The sequence below is a fragment of the Mirounga angustirostris genome, unplaced genomic scaffold, assembly GCF_029215605.1.
Source record: "Mirounga angustirostris isolate CCGP_5_RB_7025 unplaced genomic scaffold, mMirAng1.0.hap1 SCAF_12, whole genome shotgun sequence".
NCBI lineage: Eukaryota > Metazoa > Chordata > Mammalia > Carnivora > Phocidae > Mirounga > Mirounga angustirostris.
In genome coordinates, this window is record NW_026991720.1 from 214492 (window position 1) to 228927 (window position 14436).

The following is a 14436-nucleotide window of genomic DNA, read 5'->3' on the forward strand; positions in this document are numbered from 1 at the left end:
ATACTCAAGTACTTTCCACCACACATCTGGTTATTTCTCCAAACCTGATTAAAATGAACACACAAGCTAAGAATATTCTCAATAATATTGTTGGTGCAAACTTGTTTCACAAAAATGTAATTTGCAAGATAATTATCTCAGTAATGGGCTATCTACTTGCAAGGCTTTTATTTTTTTAATTTTTTTTAAGATTTTATTTATTTATTTGACAGAGAGAGACAGCGAGAGAGGGAACACAAGCAGGGGGAGCGGGAGAGGGAGAAGCAGGCTCCCCGCAGAGCAGGGAGCCCGACGCGGGGCTCGATACCAGGACCCCGGGATCATGACCTGAGCCGAAGGCAGACGCTTAACGACTGAGCCACCCTGGCAGCCCTACTTGCAAAGCTTTTAAACAGATGTGCTCCTGCCGACCTGGGCATCCCCACAAGCAGCAACACTTATGCTTCCTTCGTGCTGCGTTAGTCCTTCTTACACTTTCTCTCTCCCTCCAGCCTGCACTGGTGTCTGGGACAACATTACGTGTTGGCGCCCTGCGGACATAGGCGAGACCGTCACGGTGCCCTGTCCTAAAGTGTTCAGCAATTTCTACAGCAAACCAGGTACTGTCTGTCAGCATCGTCTCAGCTCCTGCACAGGCTGTGGGTTGGATTCCCCATCAAGGCCACAAGAAGCAGCTCACTGGTTTCCTCTACTAAGGGAGTCAGGAACAGTTGTGCCATCGTGTGCTGAGTGGTTTTAGGAGCAGAAGAATGAGAGGCCTCTTGCCAGGTCAGCCACCTGAAACCAAACACCAGGGAGAGCAGGCCTCAGACAAGCGTGGACGCATGAGCCTGGTACATGACAGGTGGGGCCTGAGCACCAAAATGAGGGGAGGTGGCAATGCCCACGGGGGGCGGCGGGCTTTAGGCACTGAGAGCGTAAATGTGGTTCCATGCTTCCCTGCCGTGTGTGGCTGCCCATGAGTCCTCAGCATTCCCCAGAGGTTTTGAGGAGCCCTGATGCTCAGGGACAGCAGCCAGTCTCTCCTGGAGTCCAGAGCAGTTTCTCGTCCACAGGAAACATCTTGCTCATTGGACTAAGCCTCCTCAGCTCCCAGCCCCCACCTTCTGAACTAGCGCCATGTGGCCTGAAGACCCACAGTCTCTGTCTCCAGGGTCGGAAGGGGCTGGCCGCGTGGGGGTGCCACCAGCCCTACAGCTGGCTCTCTGCACAACGCTGCAGCGTCTCTTGGCTTGTTCCCAAGAAGGCGGTTCTGTTGTGTTTTGTTTTGTTTTGTTGTAAAGGATTCAGATTTTCATAATATGAAGAAATCTATCTGGAAAAATAGAAAAGAGAAGATACATCTGGAAATCAGAAAGGCGTGTTACTTTGGAGTACTATAGAGAACTTATTTTCATCTTGAGCAAACATTACAGGGTAAAAACTCTGAGAACTAGAATTGTTGAAGTACTTTAAGCAGAATGTTGTGGCACAGATTGGGATGGAGAAAAAAGGAGATTCAAAAGAAACAGGTTTTGCTCATCCCTGTGACTTGCAAGGTGAGACGTTTTCCTTCGTGATTTAGTCAATGAAGCAGTCTGAGCAGACTGAAGTCATGCTCAGTCATTGGTCATCTTCAACTCAGAAAAACTAAATCATTTTAGAGAATCTGAACTTTAAAAAATATCCTGTCCCATCAATAACATTTCTACCAAATGGTTTGGGCTATAATATTCTCCCAGAAATTCCAAATGAACTAGCATAGACCTAAGCTTCCCCTAATCAGATGGCTTGGCTCTGAATCCTTCTGGGGGCAGCAGGGGTTTCACATTGACAAACACAAGATCTCTGGTTCCTGGGCCATCTGCAAGAGCCCCCAACCTCTACCAGACAGGAGCCATCTGGGACACACAGTGCCCAGGTCAGCTTAGAATCTGGCTCGGCTTGGAATCACTGTGCATCCTCTCCTTTGGGGAATGAGAATTCCCAGGATGTCTTGGGTTAAATGTTTGATGCTTTTTTTTTGTCCACGCAGGGAGCATGACACTGCCTTGTTATTGTGGGGAGCATCTCTACCACTAGAAAATTTGCTGGAGTTTCCCTAAGTCTGTATATCACAGCTAGATGGCCTGAAATGTATATGCATCCACTTGTTTAACTGGTCACAAAAATGTGAGCCAGGAGGTACTTACACAGACTGTTGACAAATTGCTGTCCACATGGAATGCTTGGAGTGTTTGTGCAATTACTTAGAGAAACGTGGACATAATGCAGAGCTGGGGGCTGAGTAGGGCTGGGGCCGGGGCCAACAGGCATCAGATGACAATGGGCTGAGGCTGGGCTGTCTATCTCTGAGGCAGAGATAAAAGGGTGGTCTTGAAATACAATTAAGAACCAGTAGGGCTTGAATCTGTGTGGTATGTTCCAGTTTACAGAAAGCTTTTACAGATATGGTAGTCGCTCCTCACAGTGACCCGTGGGGAGCGCCCAGTCACAGAGTGACTTGTGATCATTTCAGCCCACAGACCCAATGTTCAAGAAATAAATCTGTGTTTTTATAAAAAGTTGTTTTCTCTTCTGAGTTCTCATACCTCCAGTAGGTGGGAAGCTGGGGGGCTCTCCTGATAGCCGTGCATGGTGTCTTGGCAGCCAACACCTTGTCTCTGCTGTCTTCGTGCTGGGGAGGCTCCTCTGAGCTGTGCTAGGATATGGGGTGCAAGTCCACTCCCACAGGCAGGCAGGGACTCTGCCTCCAGTGTGACAGGAAGGCTGTGGGGACTCGTTACAGCACCAAGAATGAGCCTCTGAAAGAGACAGCAACAGGTCATCAAGTGAAGGAGCAGGGGCAGGCTGGGAGAGGAGGGAGGTTTGTTCTGAAGCGCTGAAGCCTCAGGGTGCCGCGAGTGCCTTCAAGTGTAGCAGAGAGCAGAGCAGAGATGTGCCCTGTGTCGGGGTCAAAATGGTCCAGAGCACATGCCCTATAGCCAGGCAGCCGGGCTCTGAGTTCTGGCCATGCCGACTTGTCCTGGGAGGACGTGAGCAAGTCCCGAAATGAGCTGGGCAGTAGAGTCAGACCCTCTGCAGAGGGTTGTGGAGCTTGCCTAACACAAACCCTGGCACACGGAGCTCACAAGGATGGGTTGTCTGGAGAGCAGGGACCCCCTCGCCCCGATAGGCACAGTGCCGTGCAGGCACACCCACCCTTCCTGCCTCCATGGACAGCCGAGGACCCTCTGAACAATCACACCCAGACTTACACTCCATGAGCGAAGGACTGGGAGCCTGTAATCAGCCTTGGGGAGCAGGGGAGACAGGCACCTGTCACCACTCTGCTGAGGGCCCCCAGGCACTGCGGCTGAACTTAGGGCCACCGCAGAGAGAGTTCACGAAGATTGGGGGGTCCCCACAAAGTGGTGAGGGTTCCCATAGAGCAGATGGTCCCACAGATGGAGGAGGTCCCCACAAAGTCAGGGTGAAAAGGCTCACTCACAGAGGAGGGAGAAGAAGATCCAGGCTCCTGAGTCCTACAGCTATGGCCTCCCCATCCTTTCTTCCCTGGTCCTGTTTTCACCTCCCAGGTCTCCCCCCTCCACTCACCTCCCAGGTCCCCCTCATCTAATCCCCTCACCTTTCTGGCCCCTCTCTCACCTCTCTGAGCCTACTCTCACCTCCCCAGCCCCTCTCTCACCTCCCTGAGCCCTCTCTCACCTCCCAAGCCCCTCTCTCACCTCCCCAGCCCCCCCCACCTCCCTCGGCCCTCTCTCACTTCCCCCGAGCCTTGCCCCTTTCAGGACTCTGTCTTGCCTCCACTGTCCATTGTGGTCCCCACCCTCCAGGACCCCTGGGGTTAGAGCAGGAGGAGGTTTGGGGCCTGGAATCAGAAAAACGCAGGGGACAGCAGTGTTAGAGAGTGGCAGAGCAAGCCCACATGAAGCTGCCAGGGGCTTTGCTGAGGCCCCCTAACCCCACTTTCTTGCCAGAAGCTCAGGATCTGGGCCCTCCCACCTGCCTCCATGCAGCATGCCAAGAATTGCCTATGCATATTATCACCTCAATGTGAATGCGCCTTGCTCTTGATTTTGTCTGATTAATCAATCACATAGGCCACCTTCGTGTAGAAAACATAAAGGGTTTTTGAGTGAGAAAACCTATTTCCGCCACTCAGTCATCACAGAACCTTGCGGGTGTTACTGAACTCAGTCTCATCTGTAAAATGGAAACAGTAATGCCCACCAAGTCTGCCTCAGTGTTGGCCCAAAGCAAAAAGAGGTGACGTGAGTGAAAATGTCTGCTATTCTGAAAGCCCCAGGGGCTGTGAGTCAGGGAGGAAGCTTGGTGGGTGATCAGCTGCTGAGCCTCCCAGCACCAAGGGCAGGAAGTGCCTTCCCAGGCCTGAGCTTCCCAAAGCCTGCCCTGCAAGTCCCAGCCCTGTCACAGGTGATCAGTGCCCTGCCCTTAGGTCACTCAGCACCACTCAGCACCTAGTGCGGTCACCTACTGAGGACACTTTCTTTTTTTTTTAAATTTATTTATTTATTAGAGAGAGAGAGAGTGTGTCGGGTCGGGGGAAGGAGCAGAGGGAGAGAATCTCAAGTAGACTGCCCTGAGCGCAGAGCCCTACACGGGGCTCGATCCCATGACCCTGAGATCATGATCTGAGCTGAAACCAAGAGTCAGAGGCTCAACCAACTGAGCCACCCAGGCGCCCTGATACTTTCTTTTAAATAGAGGGAACATTGCATTCCTGAGTTTAACATACACGTTTACATAATTAAGAGCAAAAAAAAATGGTGCTGTAAGATCAAAACGGCCTTTATTTCATGCAGTTTAAATCTTACACCCACTGTCTGTTCGTCCAACGTCAGTGACCAGTGCAGCGCCCAGGGCAGCTGATGAGGGAACTGGCACAGAACAGGATGGAATGGCATAGCAGGCTCTGGAATGGCTGGGATTTGGCAATCACTCTCTCTCCCTGGACAGAATATGAGTCTGCTAATTTTCATTGTGCTCCTTAATAATAACACCACCATCCATTATGATGGTTACCACTGCACCATGCCTCATGACACAGAAGCTCTCCCGCGAGCCACCCAGCTTCCGGGGGGATGAATGCACACACTGTGAAGTGGCTGAATGGGTTGCACTCTGCTCCTCGCTGACCAGAGAGAGGAGGCATCTAGGGCCATGCGCCTGCGAGCCTGCTCGTCAGCACCGAGGCCAGCTGCTGTGGACCTGCAGGCCTAACGCCTACATTTTATCTTCCAGGAAACATAAGCAAAAACTGTACAAGTGATGGGTGGTCAGAGATGTTTCCAGATTTCGTAGACGCCTGCGGCTATAATGATGCCGAGGACGAGAGCAAGGTAAGGGCCCCCGCGTGACTCTCGCACTTTCTAGTCCCTTTTCTGGAAGTGCACGCGAAACAGCGTCCGTGTGCTGCCCGACAAGAATTATGTACATTTCCTTTCCTGCAAAGAGCAGTGCTGCTTCTTGATGGCCAACTTGGGCAAAGTCCCTATTTCAGTTCTGTGCCCCGCATTTGGCTCATTTCATGGTTCCGTCATTTTGGAGGCAGGAAAGCCTGATTCTTTTTGCCTGCTTTCAGTTAGCCCGAATGGCTCTGCCTGCCTGAAATGAGCTTTAATGAGCATCCACTCTGCCGACAGGTTTCTTTAGTCTGTCTAGGACTTCGCCACAAAGCGGGTCATCCAGAAGCTGTGCAGCCGTGTTTTTAGCCGTGGGCCAGCAGCAGGAGACAGGACTAATGATTGAGCGTGTTTGCAAACTGAGAGACTGAGCATGTCCCTGGCCAACAGTGCCCAGGGTGTGTTGGGGACTCCGCCTCTGGCAAGGGCTGCAGCGTTGGTCCGCGTGCTGTAACGGAGGTGCGCTCAAGATGAGCCCTTTCTCTGGGAGCGTGATTGTTTAAGTGATGTGTCAAATCAAGTCCGCTCAGCTCTGCTCAGCCCCAGGGCTGGGGGGGCTGTTCTTTCCTGCATGTTCACCCTGCAACATTGTATGACTGTGGTTTTACTTTGTTTACCACCAGAAAACCAGGTCACCGTCCTCCCCTTGGGCCGCGTTCCTTCACCCCCTAATGCCGTATTTTTTAAAAGATTTTATTTATTTATTTGAGATAGAGACAGTGAGAGAGTGAGCGAGAGCACAAGAAGGGGTAGGGTCAAGAGAGAAGCAGACTCCCCGCTGAGCAGGGAGCCCGATGCGGGACTCGATCCCGGGACTCCGGGATCACGACCTGAGCCAAAGGCAGTCGCTTAACGACTGAGCCACCGCGGCACCCCCTCAATGCCATATTAATGACAGGTGAATACCATGCGTTTCATGCCCCCATCCCCTGCAAACACCCGCTGTGTGAGAACATACTTGAGGCCCTCTTAAAGAGCCTTAGGGAATACCTCGCTACTCATGCATGCTGGTCTCACCTCCCTCCAACCTTGGGCCCTGCCACCCCACCATCAGTGAGACTGGTACGAATGTCACTGTCAGATACATTTTCCTGGGGGATTAACACATCTTTCATGTTCCTTTTTTATAGAGGGACTGTCTTTGCTCTCCTCACCAAGATTTACAGTATAAAGCCAATTCTCTTGCCACCAAATTAGTAAACCCTAGAAAAGGAAGTACCTTACATTTTAGCGAGTTTCTCACTAATTGAAGGGCGTCTGGCCAACTGCCAGGATGATGGTGGTGGGTGGTGGGATCACTGGTGTTGTCCAGTGCACACTATGAACCCCATCAATTACCAACATCATCTCAGCAGTCTTTTTCTGTTGAGGTGTGACTGACATGCAAACACTGTTTATAGTTAAGGTACGGGCGTACGTCACAGGATCACACTTGGCGGATACTGTGTTTTACAAACTGAACATTGGGGCAACGTTGCACTGTCTGTGGGGGACATTTTTCCAACGATATTTGCTTACTTCGTCTCTCTGTGTCACATTTTGCTAATTCTGACAATATTTCTAACACTCTGATGATTATTATATTTGTTAGGATGATTGTGATCAGTGATAGGACTCACTGAAAGCTCAGATGATGACTAACATTATTTAACAACAAAGTATTTTTTAACTAAGATATGTACATCATTTTCTTAGATATAATGCTGTTGTACATTCAGAAACTACGCGATGGTGTATACGTAACTCTTAGAAGCATTAGGAAACCAAACAATTCGCTTGAATCCCCTCATGGCCATGTTTGTTTCCCCGCGGTGGTCTGGATCAAGCCCGCAGTATCTCCACGGCATATGCCTGTATGCAGCGTGATGTTCTGACCTGTGTATGTACATACACCATAAAGTGATCCCCTCAGTCAAGCTAAGTATCTATCACCTCACATATTTACCTTTTATTTACTTATTTTTTTTGGTGAGACACAGACCTTATTCCTCTTATAACTGGAAGTTTGTACACTTTGACTAACATCCCCCACGTCCCCGACACCTTGTGTTCTTTAGTCCTGGTGACAGCCCACCTTCCAGAGGGAAACACTGAGGTTCGGGTGTGACATGACATCGTCGGGGCCCCAGCTCTTTTCTGTTGTGCAATCACTGAGATTCAGCTTCTCTGTGTCAGAAGTATTCACCTTCCCCCTCGGCGTGCAGTCACCTGAGCTGCCAGTGAAGCCTGGGGTGGCGCCTGCGCTCTCTCCAGCCGGCAGGGAACTGCTCGGGGGCCTGTGCGCACCTGGTGTCCCTCAGGGAGCTTGTGCTGCTGCGCTCCATCCCGCACGTCCCGAAGGACACCAGGGGTCGTTTGCGCCCTCAGCCAGGCTTGTGACCAGGGAAGCACGGATGCAGAGCTGCTCCCAGGGCCTCAGTAAAAGGACACGTATTCAGAATCTGATGCCACAGAATGTCCTCTCAGGTCCTCTGCCTTCTCTCCTACCTCTGGTCTTTCCTCAGCTCCAGATCAGCCTGCTGGTTTTGGAGTCTCACCACATCGGGCTTTGCAACTGGTCGGGGGCTGTCCTACACGGCACAGTGAGACTTCATGTCGTTCTTCTTGTACTGACTGGATTCTGCGAGAAGGCCCCGTGAGATGTCAGCCTCTCGTGAGTGGCCTGTTGGGCAGGAAACACGAGGTGGTAGAGAGCCCCGAACACTGGGACTGACGGCTCTGGCAGCCACTGAGCTGCTCCCGCTGGAAGACGGAGGTTTGGTGCCATGATCGTGTCTGCTGAGCCTCCAAGTGTAGCTCAAAGTCGGTGACCTGTCCAGGTCGAATCTGAATTCAGAACACGTCTTCACAGGAAGATAACCTGTGGAGTTCAGGTTCTAGACTAGTCCCAAACTGCTGTTTAGCTCTTTAATAGGACCAAACCAGGAGACCATCCTTTTTTTTTAAAGATTTTATTTATTTATTTGAGAGAGAGAATGAGATAGAGAGCATGAGAGGGGGAAGGGTCAGAGAGAGAGGCAGACTCCCTGCTGAGCAGGGAGCCCAAGGTGGGACTCGATCCCGGGACTCCAGGATCATAACCTGAGCAGAAGGCAGTCGCTTAACCAACTGAGCCACCCAGGCGCCCCCAGGAGACCATCCTATTGGCTTTCTGAGAATAAGCCTTGAACTGGTACAGAATTCACCTGAAGCCTCAGGACTGTCCTGGAGCAGGAAGTATTCACAGGCCCTGTTCTGCTGACCCTGCAGGCTGACCGGGAGTGGGGACTGCCCTTCTTCACAATGACCAGGACTCCAGGAGTGGCTTCAGGGCACCCTGCCACATGACACCTGCCTCCCAGGTGACCCTAATGGGTGCCATCAGCCCGTTTCAGAGGCAAGAAGGCAGGCCTCGGCAACCAGAACAGTCTTGGCCCTCTGGGGCCCGGAGTGAGGGGGTGGGGTTCTGACACACCTCCGGTTCCACCGTCTGCAGGTATCCCAGACGCCTGTGTGGGGTGGAAGCAGAGTGTCCCCAGACCTCCCAGTAGCATTTATTCCGAGCCAGTTGTGGGTCCCTATTCGAGGGTGGGCCCATCCCCATTCATTCATTCCACAGTCGCTTTTTGGGAATCCCGGTGTTGTGAGTCTGTCCTGTTATCACGAACTCAGTGTGGCCGTGGGCAGGTGCTGAGAGCTGACATTCGAGGCAACGTTGGCACCCTTGACAAGTCAAAGCCGGCAGCTCCTCTTCCTTACGTTTCCCCTGGGCCACACCGTAGGTGGCATTCCCAGGAAAACTGATGGAAAACTCTTCCAGGCCCTCGGAAACACGAGTGACTGAGCCCTGCCTTTGTGAAGCACAGTGTCTCTGCTTTTCCGATGCTTTTCCATCCAGTTTGAAGAGTTATTTGTCTTCTTAATTAAACATTTCAGAGATTCTACAAATATCATGAATGCACATTCCCTACTAATGGATTAGAAAGTCAAAATATTTTAACGTGTGGACGCGAAAAGAATGAAGGCACAAAACCAAAGTGAATAACTTTTCTTCCTGCTTGCAGTTTCTGCTGGTCACATACTTTGAATATTTGGTTGTTTAAGGGATCCTGTGGAAGACAAGAACCACGCGGTGTGGCGGTCGTGCAGAGGGCCCGGAGGGTTCGCGGCCCCAGCTGGGTCTCCTCGGGCAGCTGAGGGGAGCTGCAACCCTGGCCATGAGCCCAGTGAACTCTGCTTCTGATGTCACTCCTCATCTCATCAGCAGCTCACTATCCTCCCGGTTTTATGATTTTAATTGGATTTCCTGCTCTCACACAGCCAGACTTTGCCCTGGGTGTTGTGTGTGCAAACTTTGTTGGTTTCAGAATTAATTGAATTAAAGAAAAAAATTAGCCTCCACAAAAGCCACAGGCTTGGTTACACGCAGCAAGGGAATCGGAAGATAAAATAAATTCGGGAATGGGGAGTCCCATGAAGGAAAACAGTGTCCGAAGACCCCAGAGGCCTCTCAGATGATGGCGGGAACCACTATGGTGAAGCTGTTTCTCAATCTGGACCAAGGCAGCCCGGTTTAGCAGTGGTCTGGGCCTTTATGTTCTGGGTCTCACAGTGAGATAATAAAGCTGGCCAGGCTTGGCTCAGACTCTCTCTGTCACCAGGTCCTGGTTTCTGTGTCCAATCTTCCTTGTCTGTGACCCTCTCCCACCAAAACCACCTTCGGGCATGTGCCTTGCCAGCCGTAGGAGCATTTTCCTCTCGGGACTTTGATCTTTGAACCATTGCACGAAGTGCTTCATCCCATTAAGGATTGAAGGAGCACTCCCAGGGGCCCACAAGGGTCATGCCAGGAGCTGCCCTCTGTCCTTTCCCGTGCCCCACCCTTCCAGGGACGTGTGGGTGTCCCCACTCATGGGGCTGAAGAAGCTGTCCTAGGGTCATGTTCTCAGCCTCAGCCCGGACTGCCAGCAGGAGTCATTCTACCTGGAGTTATCTGCCTGGTCGTCCATCCCTCCAGGCCTGGCCCCCACCCCGGGGCTCCCCTGACCATAGCAGTCTCTTGGCATTTTTCCTGCAGCAAAGGCTGTTTTGAGGCTCTGGTTCGGGGCACCCCCTCAGGCCAGGGCCCCAACCCGTCTCCCAGGGATGCTGAGAGCTGGTGGAACATGGAAGAGCCTAGAAATTTAGCAGCCACAGGTCTCTATGGGGTCAGAGGTGCCTCCTTTCTCCTGAGTATCAGGAATCTTCCAGATGAATGTAGAAGGACCTAGGGCAGCACCCCCCCACCTTGGCTTTGCTTCAGTCGTCATGCGTGACTCTGCCCTAAAGCTGAACACTCTGCCCGGCCAGAGGGCGCCCCCAGCCACGCACTGGCATCCCGTGTGCAGTGGACACGCAAGGTGGTGCACTCCATGTGTCTCCTATATTATATATTTGCTAACATAGTTCTTAAATAAAGAGCGCCTCAGCTAAATTTAACCAAGAGAACTGTCTGGCATCTCAGCCTCCCCATGCATCAAGTGGACACATTTCTTCCATATTATGCCATATTCCTAAAAATATTTTTGCACTCTCCTCTCAGCTTTCAGAAACACCAGTAACTCTGTCTGCCTAAATGCCGGTGTGGCCTCCCCAAGATTCCCCACCCTGACAACAAAGATCACGGCCGCCCTGGTGTCTGTGGGGCAACTGGGTCAGGTGCACTTTGGCATTTTGCTCAGTCCTCACAAGGAGTCCCTTGTGAGGGGTCCCTCAGGGCCGTGCTGAGCAGCTGCCATGGGACGTGGAGCCAGGATGAGAGCCCTGAATGCGGCAAAGTGTGCGCCTCCAGGCATGCCAACCAACCCGAGATCTGGCGCACCTCCACCCCGTGTTTGTTTCTGTTACAGTTGCCCATTTAATCCAGCTTCTGAACCAGCTCCAAGGGCTGTGTCTGCTTCGTTTCACATCAGATGGCAGGAGGGAGCTTCCCACTGTGGTTTTCAGGGGCATGTGAGTCCTCAGGTGGACTGCCCATCAGCAGTGGGGGACACTGGGAGCTGGACAGCGAGGCAGGCGCCGACTCAGCTAAGCTGAGAGGGGGCAACATGAGCAGGAAGGCTGGGTCAGAACGCCGTAAGCAGAGCACACGACGCCGCAGCCTGCCGTGGCAGAGCCGGGCTCGCATGAGCCGGCTGACTCATGCGAGGCAGAAATCTGACCACGAGCAGAGACATGATTCAGAAGATTCATGAGAGGAGCTCCAGTGGCGCAATCGGTTAGTGCGCGGTACTTATACAGGAGATTCATGAGACAGGCACAGTTATGCGCTATTTTTATGCTAGTTTTAACTGAACCTGTGACAGTGATGTGTAATACTTGCCCAATAAAGGAATGAGTCTTTCCAAGGCCAAAGAAGACCCACGGAGTCTCACAGGGGTGGGAAGGCTCCACCATGAGCCCAGGGCCCTGCTCTGGTGAGCACAAGGCCTCTGTTTCTTGTCAAACAAAGGTGAGGACCGGGTGTGCCCACAGAACGGGGCACATCGGGCAAAACTCAGGGCTGCAGGCTGGGGCCCTGGCAGAAGTTTGAACAGCACCAGACTGGTCTCAACCCGGAACGGGGCTCTTGAGAAGGGTCTGACCTCCCTGATCCCCCGCTTTCCGTGGGCTTGTCTATGAGCAGCCTTGCCCGGAGAGACGGGCATTTGGGGCTCAGGCAGCAGCAGTCTGCAAGGCTGGAGTGCTGGCTGCCCTGGCCAGGCCCTCAGGTGGGGACAGGAGGGAAGGCCCTGGTCCTCTGGCAGGCTATTCATCGAGCAGTCCTACTAGTTTCTCCGTTTGGTGTACAAATTTTAGGACTAATTGAAATAATTGAGGAAAGGATGGAAACTAGCAATATTTGTTTTACTGGGGACTAGGGAGCTCTATTAGAGACCCAGCAAAAGGAGATGAAGTTTTGACAAAGTTCCCCTGCTGACTGTCAGTCGCCTGGGCGGGCTTTGAGGGATTTGGGGCTGGACGCGGGCCACGGCCACAAGAGCCGCTGACAAAGGACAGAAGCTCCTCGGAACGGGGAGGTCCTTGTGATAGCTATGTGCTCCCTTTTAAAAATCTCTTTGTTATATTTACGACTTTCTCAGAAGTAAGCAGATACTACTTTTGTATTCAAATAAAATCTAATTTTAGTCTAAAAAAAAAAGCCTCTTAAATGTATGCCAAGTTTGTCAAATCATTTCTCGGCTACGTTTGCCTTTTAACCCTGGACTTTGTCAGAACAATGAGGAAACACAACCGTCACACCGTGTCTCTGTGGCGCCCTGTGTGCTCAGAAGCTGCGGGGGACCGGCGCGTCTGCAGCCGAGTCTCCAGGCAGTCTCACCCCGGCGGCCTGTGCCCCGGGGAGCTGCGGGTGTGCGGGCACCACCCATCGCCGTGGTGCACCCTCCCTCTGACTCTTAAAACGTGAGCGTGAGTCTTTTAAAAGTGAGGATGTTCTCTAGCCTCAGCACTGTCATCCAGTTTAGGAAATGTAACGTTTTGGCTGTTACACCATCTGCCATCTGGGCCCCGATCCTGTCCGGGTCCCAGTACAGGCTTGTCGTGACTCTTCAGGGGTTTCCAATCTGGAACATTCCTCAGTCTTTCTCTCACATGACATTGTGTCTCTGAAGAACACGGGCCTGTGAGTCTGTAAGCGGCTGTCTGTTGGCGTTAGTCTGATGTTTCTCACAATGACATTCAGGTCTCAGTGGATAAAATCCTCCAAAATATCTGTGGCTGTTTACTTCAGAAATGCCATATTTGGATTTTAAAAGAAAGTCACTTTTTTCCTCAGAGCCCTCCACACTAACAAAGGAACGTTCCATGTAGTGACTTAAACCAAGGGGCGGCCCCTCCCCCCAGCGCCCCTCCTCCTTAGAATGTCACCCCTGCAGCCACATGCGAGCAAGCTGCAAAATCACTTTGCCATTATCACCGCGGGCCCCAAGCAAAGTAACAATGCAGAGTTTCTCCGGGAAGGCAGCCTTTATTCAGAATAGGGGTCTCAGACAGAGTTGGACGCACCCGCCCCTCCACGGGGCATCTGAGCTCTCAAGAGGCATTTTCCAGGTGTCTGCTCCTTCCTCAGGAGAGCTGGCGACTTCACAGAGGAGGGGAGGAGGGCGTGGGAGGCTGGTCTCACGCACGCACACACTCACGCGCACACACGCGCACCCGGCAGCTCCTAAATCATTAGCACTGAGCTCTCCGCGGTGCCTTCCTGTGCCCTCCGAGTTGTGGAGCCCAGCTCCCACGCGGAGTCAACACCTGCCCCAAATGCCCAGGTGTCTCTGATGGTTCCAGGTGGGACCCGCGCCTGTCTCCCCATGACTCTGAAAGTGAAGCATCCACGACTAGAGAGGCCCTTAGTTACAGCTCAGGGCTCCTCCGCTTTCTCCGCAGGCTGGGGCTGTGCCTCTGACCACCCAGAAGCAGCCGCCGGGAGGCTCTGGCTCGGGGCCCCTGCCCTTCCACTGCAGGGCCAGTCTGGGCTGGATGGGGAAGAGGAGAGCCCTCTCCAGCGTGTTCGGACCTTCTCTGTGAACGCAACACGTGTACAGAGGAAGCTTGAGAAGTATTTCTTCACCTGAATGAGGACGACTTGGGTCATTGGATTAATCGTCTTTAAAACCTCTTTCATTATAAAGATGGTTTTCATTATAAAATCAAACCAAGTAACATAAATCGCTTACCAAGAGCATTTACTAAGCTCTCTGTGGGCCATCTCATTTAATCCCCCGACGAGCTGTGGGACACAGCATGGTTGTTATCAGCACTTCTGGCCGGAGAAGCAGACGCAGAAGGCAACAAACCCGCGCTCTTGTGTGTTCACGGGACATAGGCCTGAGCCAGAGGGAGCGCCCACTGCAGACGCAGAAGGCAACGAACCCGCGCTGTTGTGTGTTCACGGGACATAGGCCTGAGCCAGAGGGAGCACCCACTGTCCTGTGCACCGTGGGTGCTGATCCCAGGAGCACAAACACAGTTCCACAAGCACCACGGTCTGTGCCCTTGTGTGGAGCATCTCTCC

General features: G+C 52.4%; 1 protein-coding gene across 3 annotated transcripts in view; it reads left to right on the forward strand.

The window, feature by feature from the left end:
• VIPR2 (vasoactive intestinal peptide receptor 2) overlaps positions 1 to 14436 on the forward strand; it is a 64972-nt gene that overhangs the window by 23500 nt on the left and 27036 nt on the right. For 2 of the 3 annotated variants that reach the window (XM_045863951.3, XM_045863950.3), the window contains exons 3-4: positions 492 to 599; positions 5245 to 5342. In XM_045863951.3, the coding sequence (XP_045719907.1) occupies positions 492 to 599; positions 5245 to 5342 (206 nt within the window). Of the gene's footprint in view, positions 1 to 491; positions 600 to 5244; positions 5343 to 11427; positions 11641 to 14436 lie in introns of those variants that run through there. The other variant, XM_045863952.3, reaches the window with a different exon arrangement.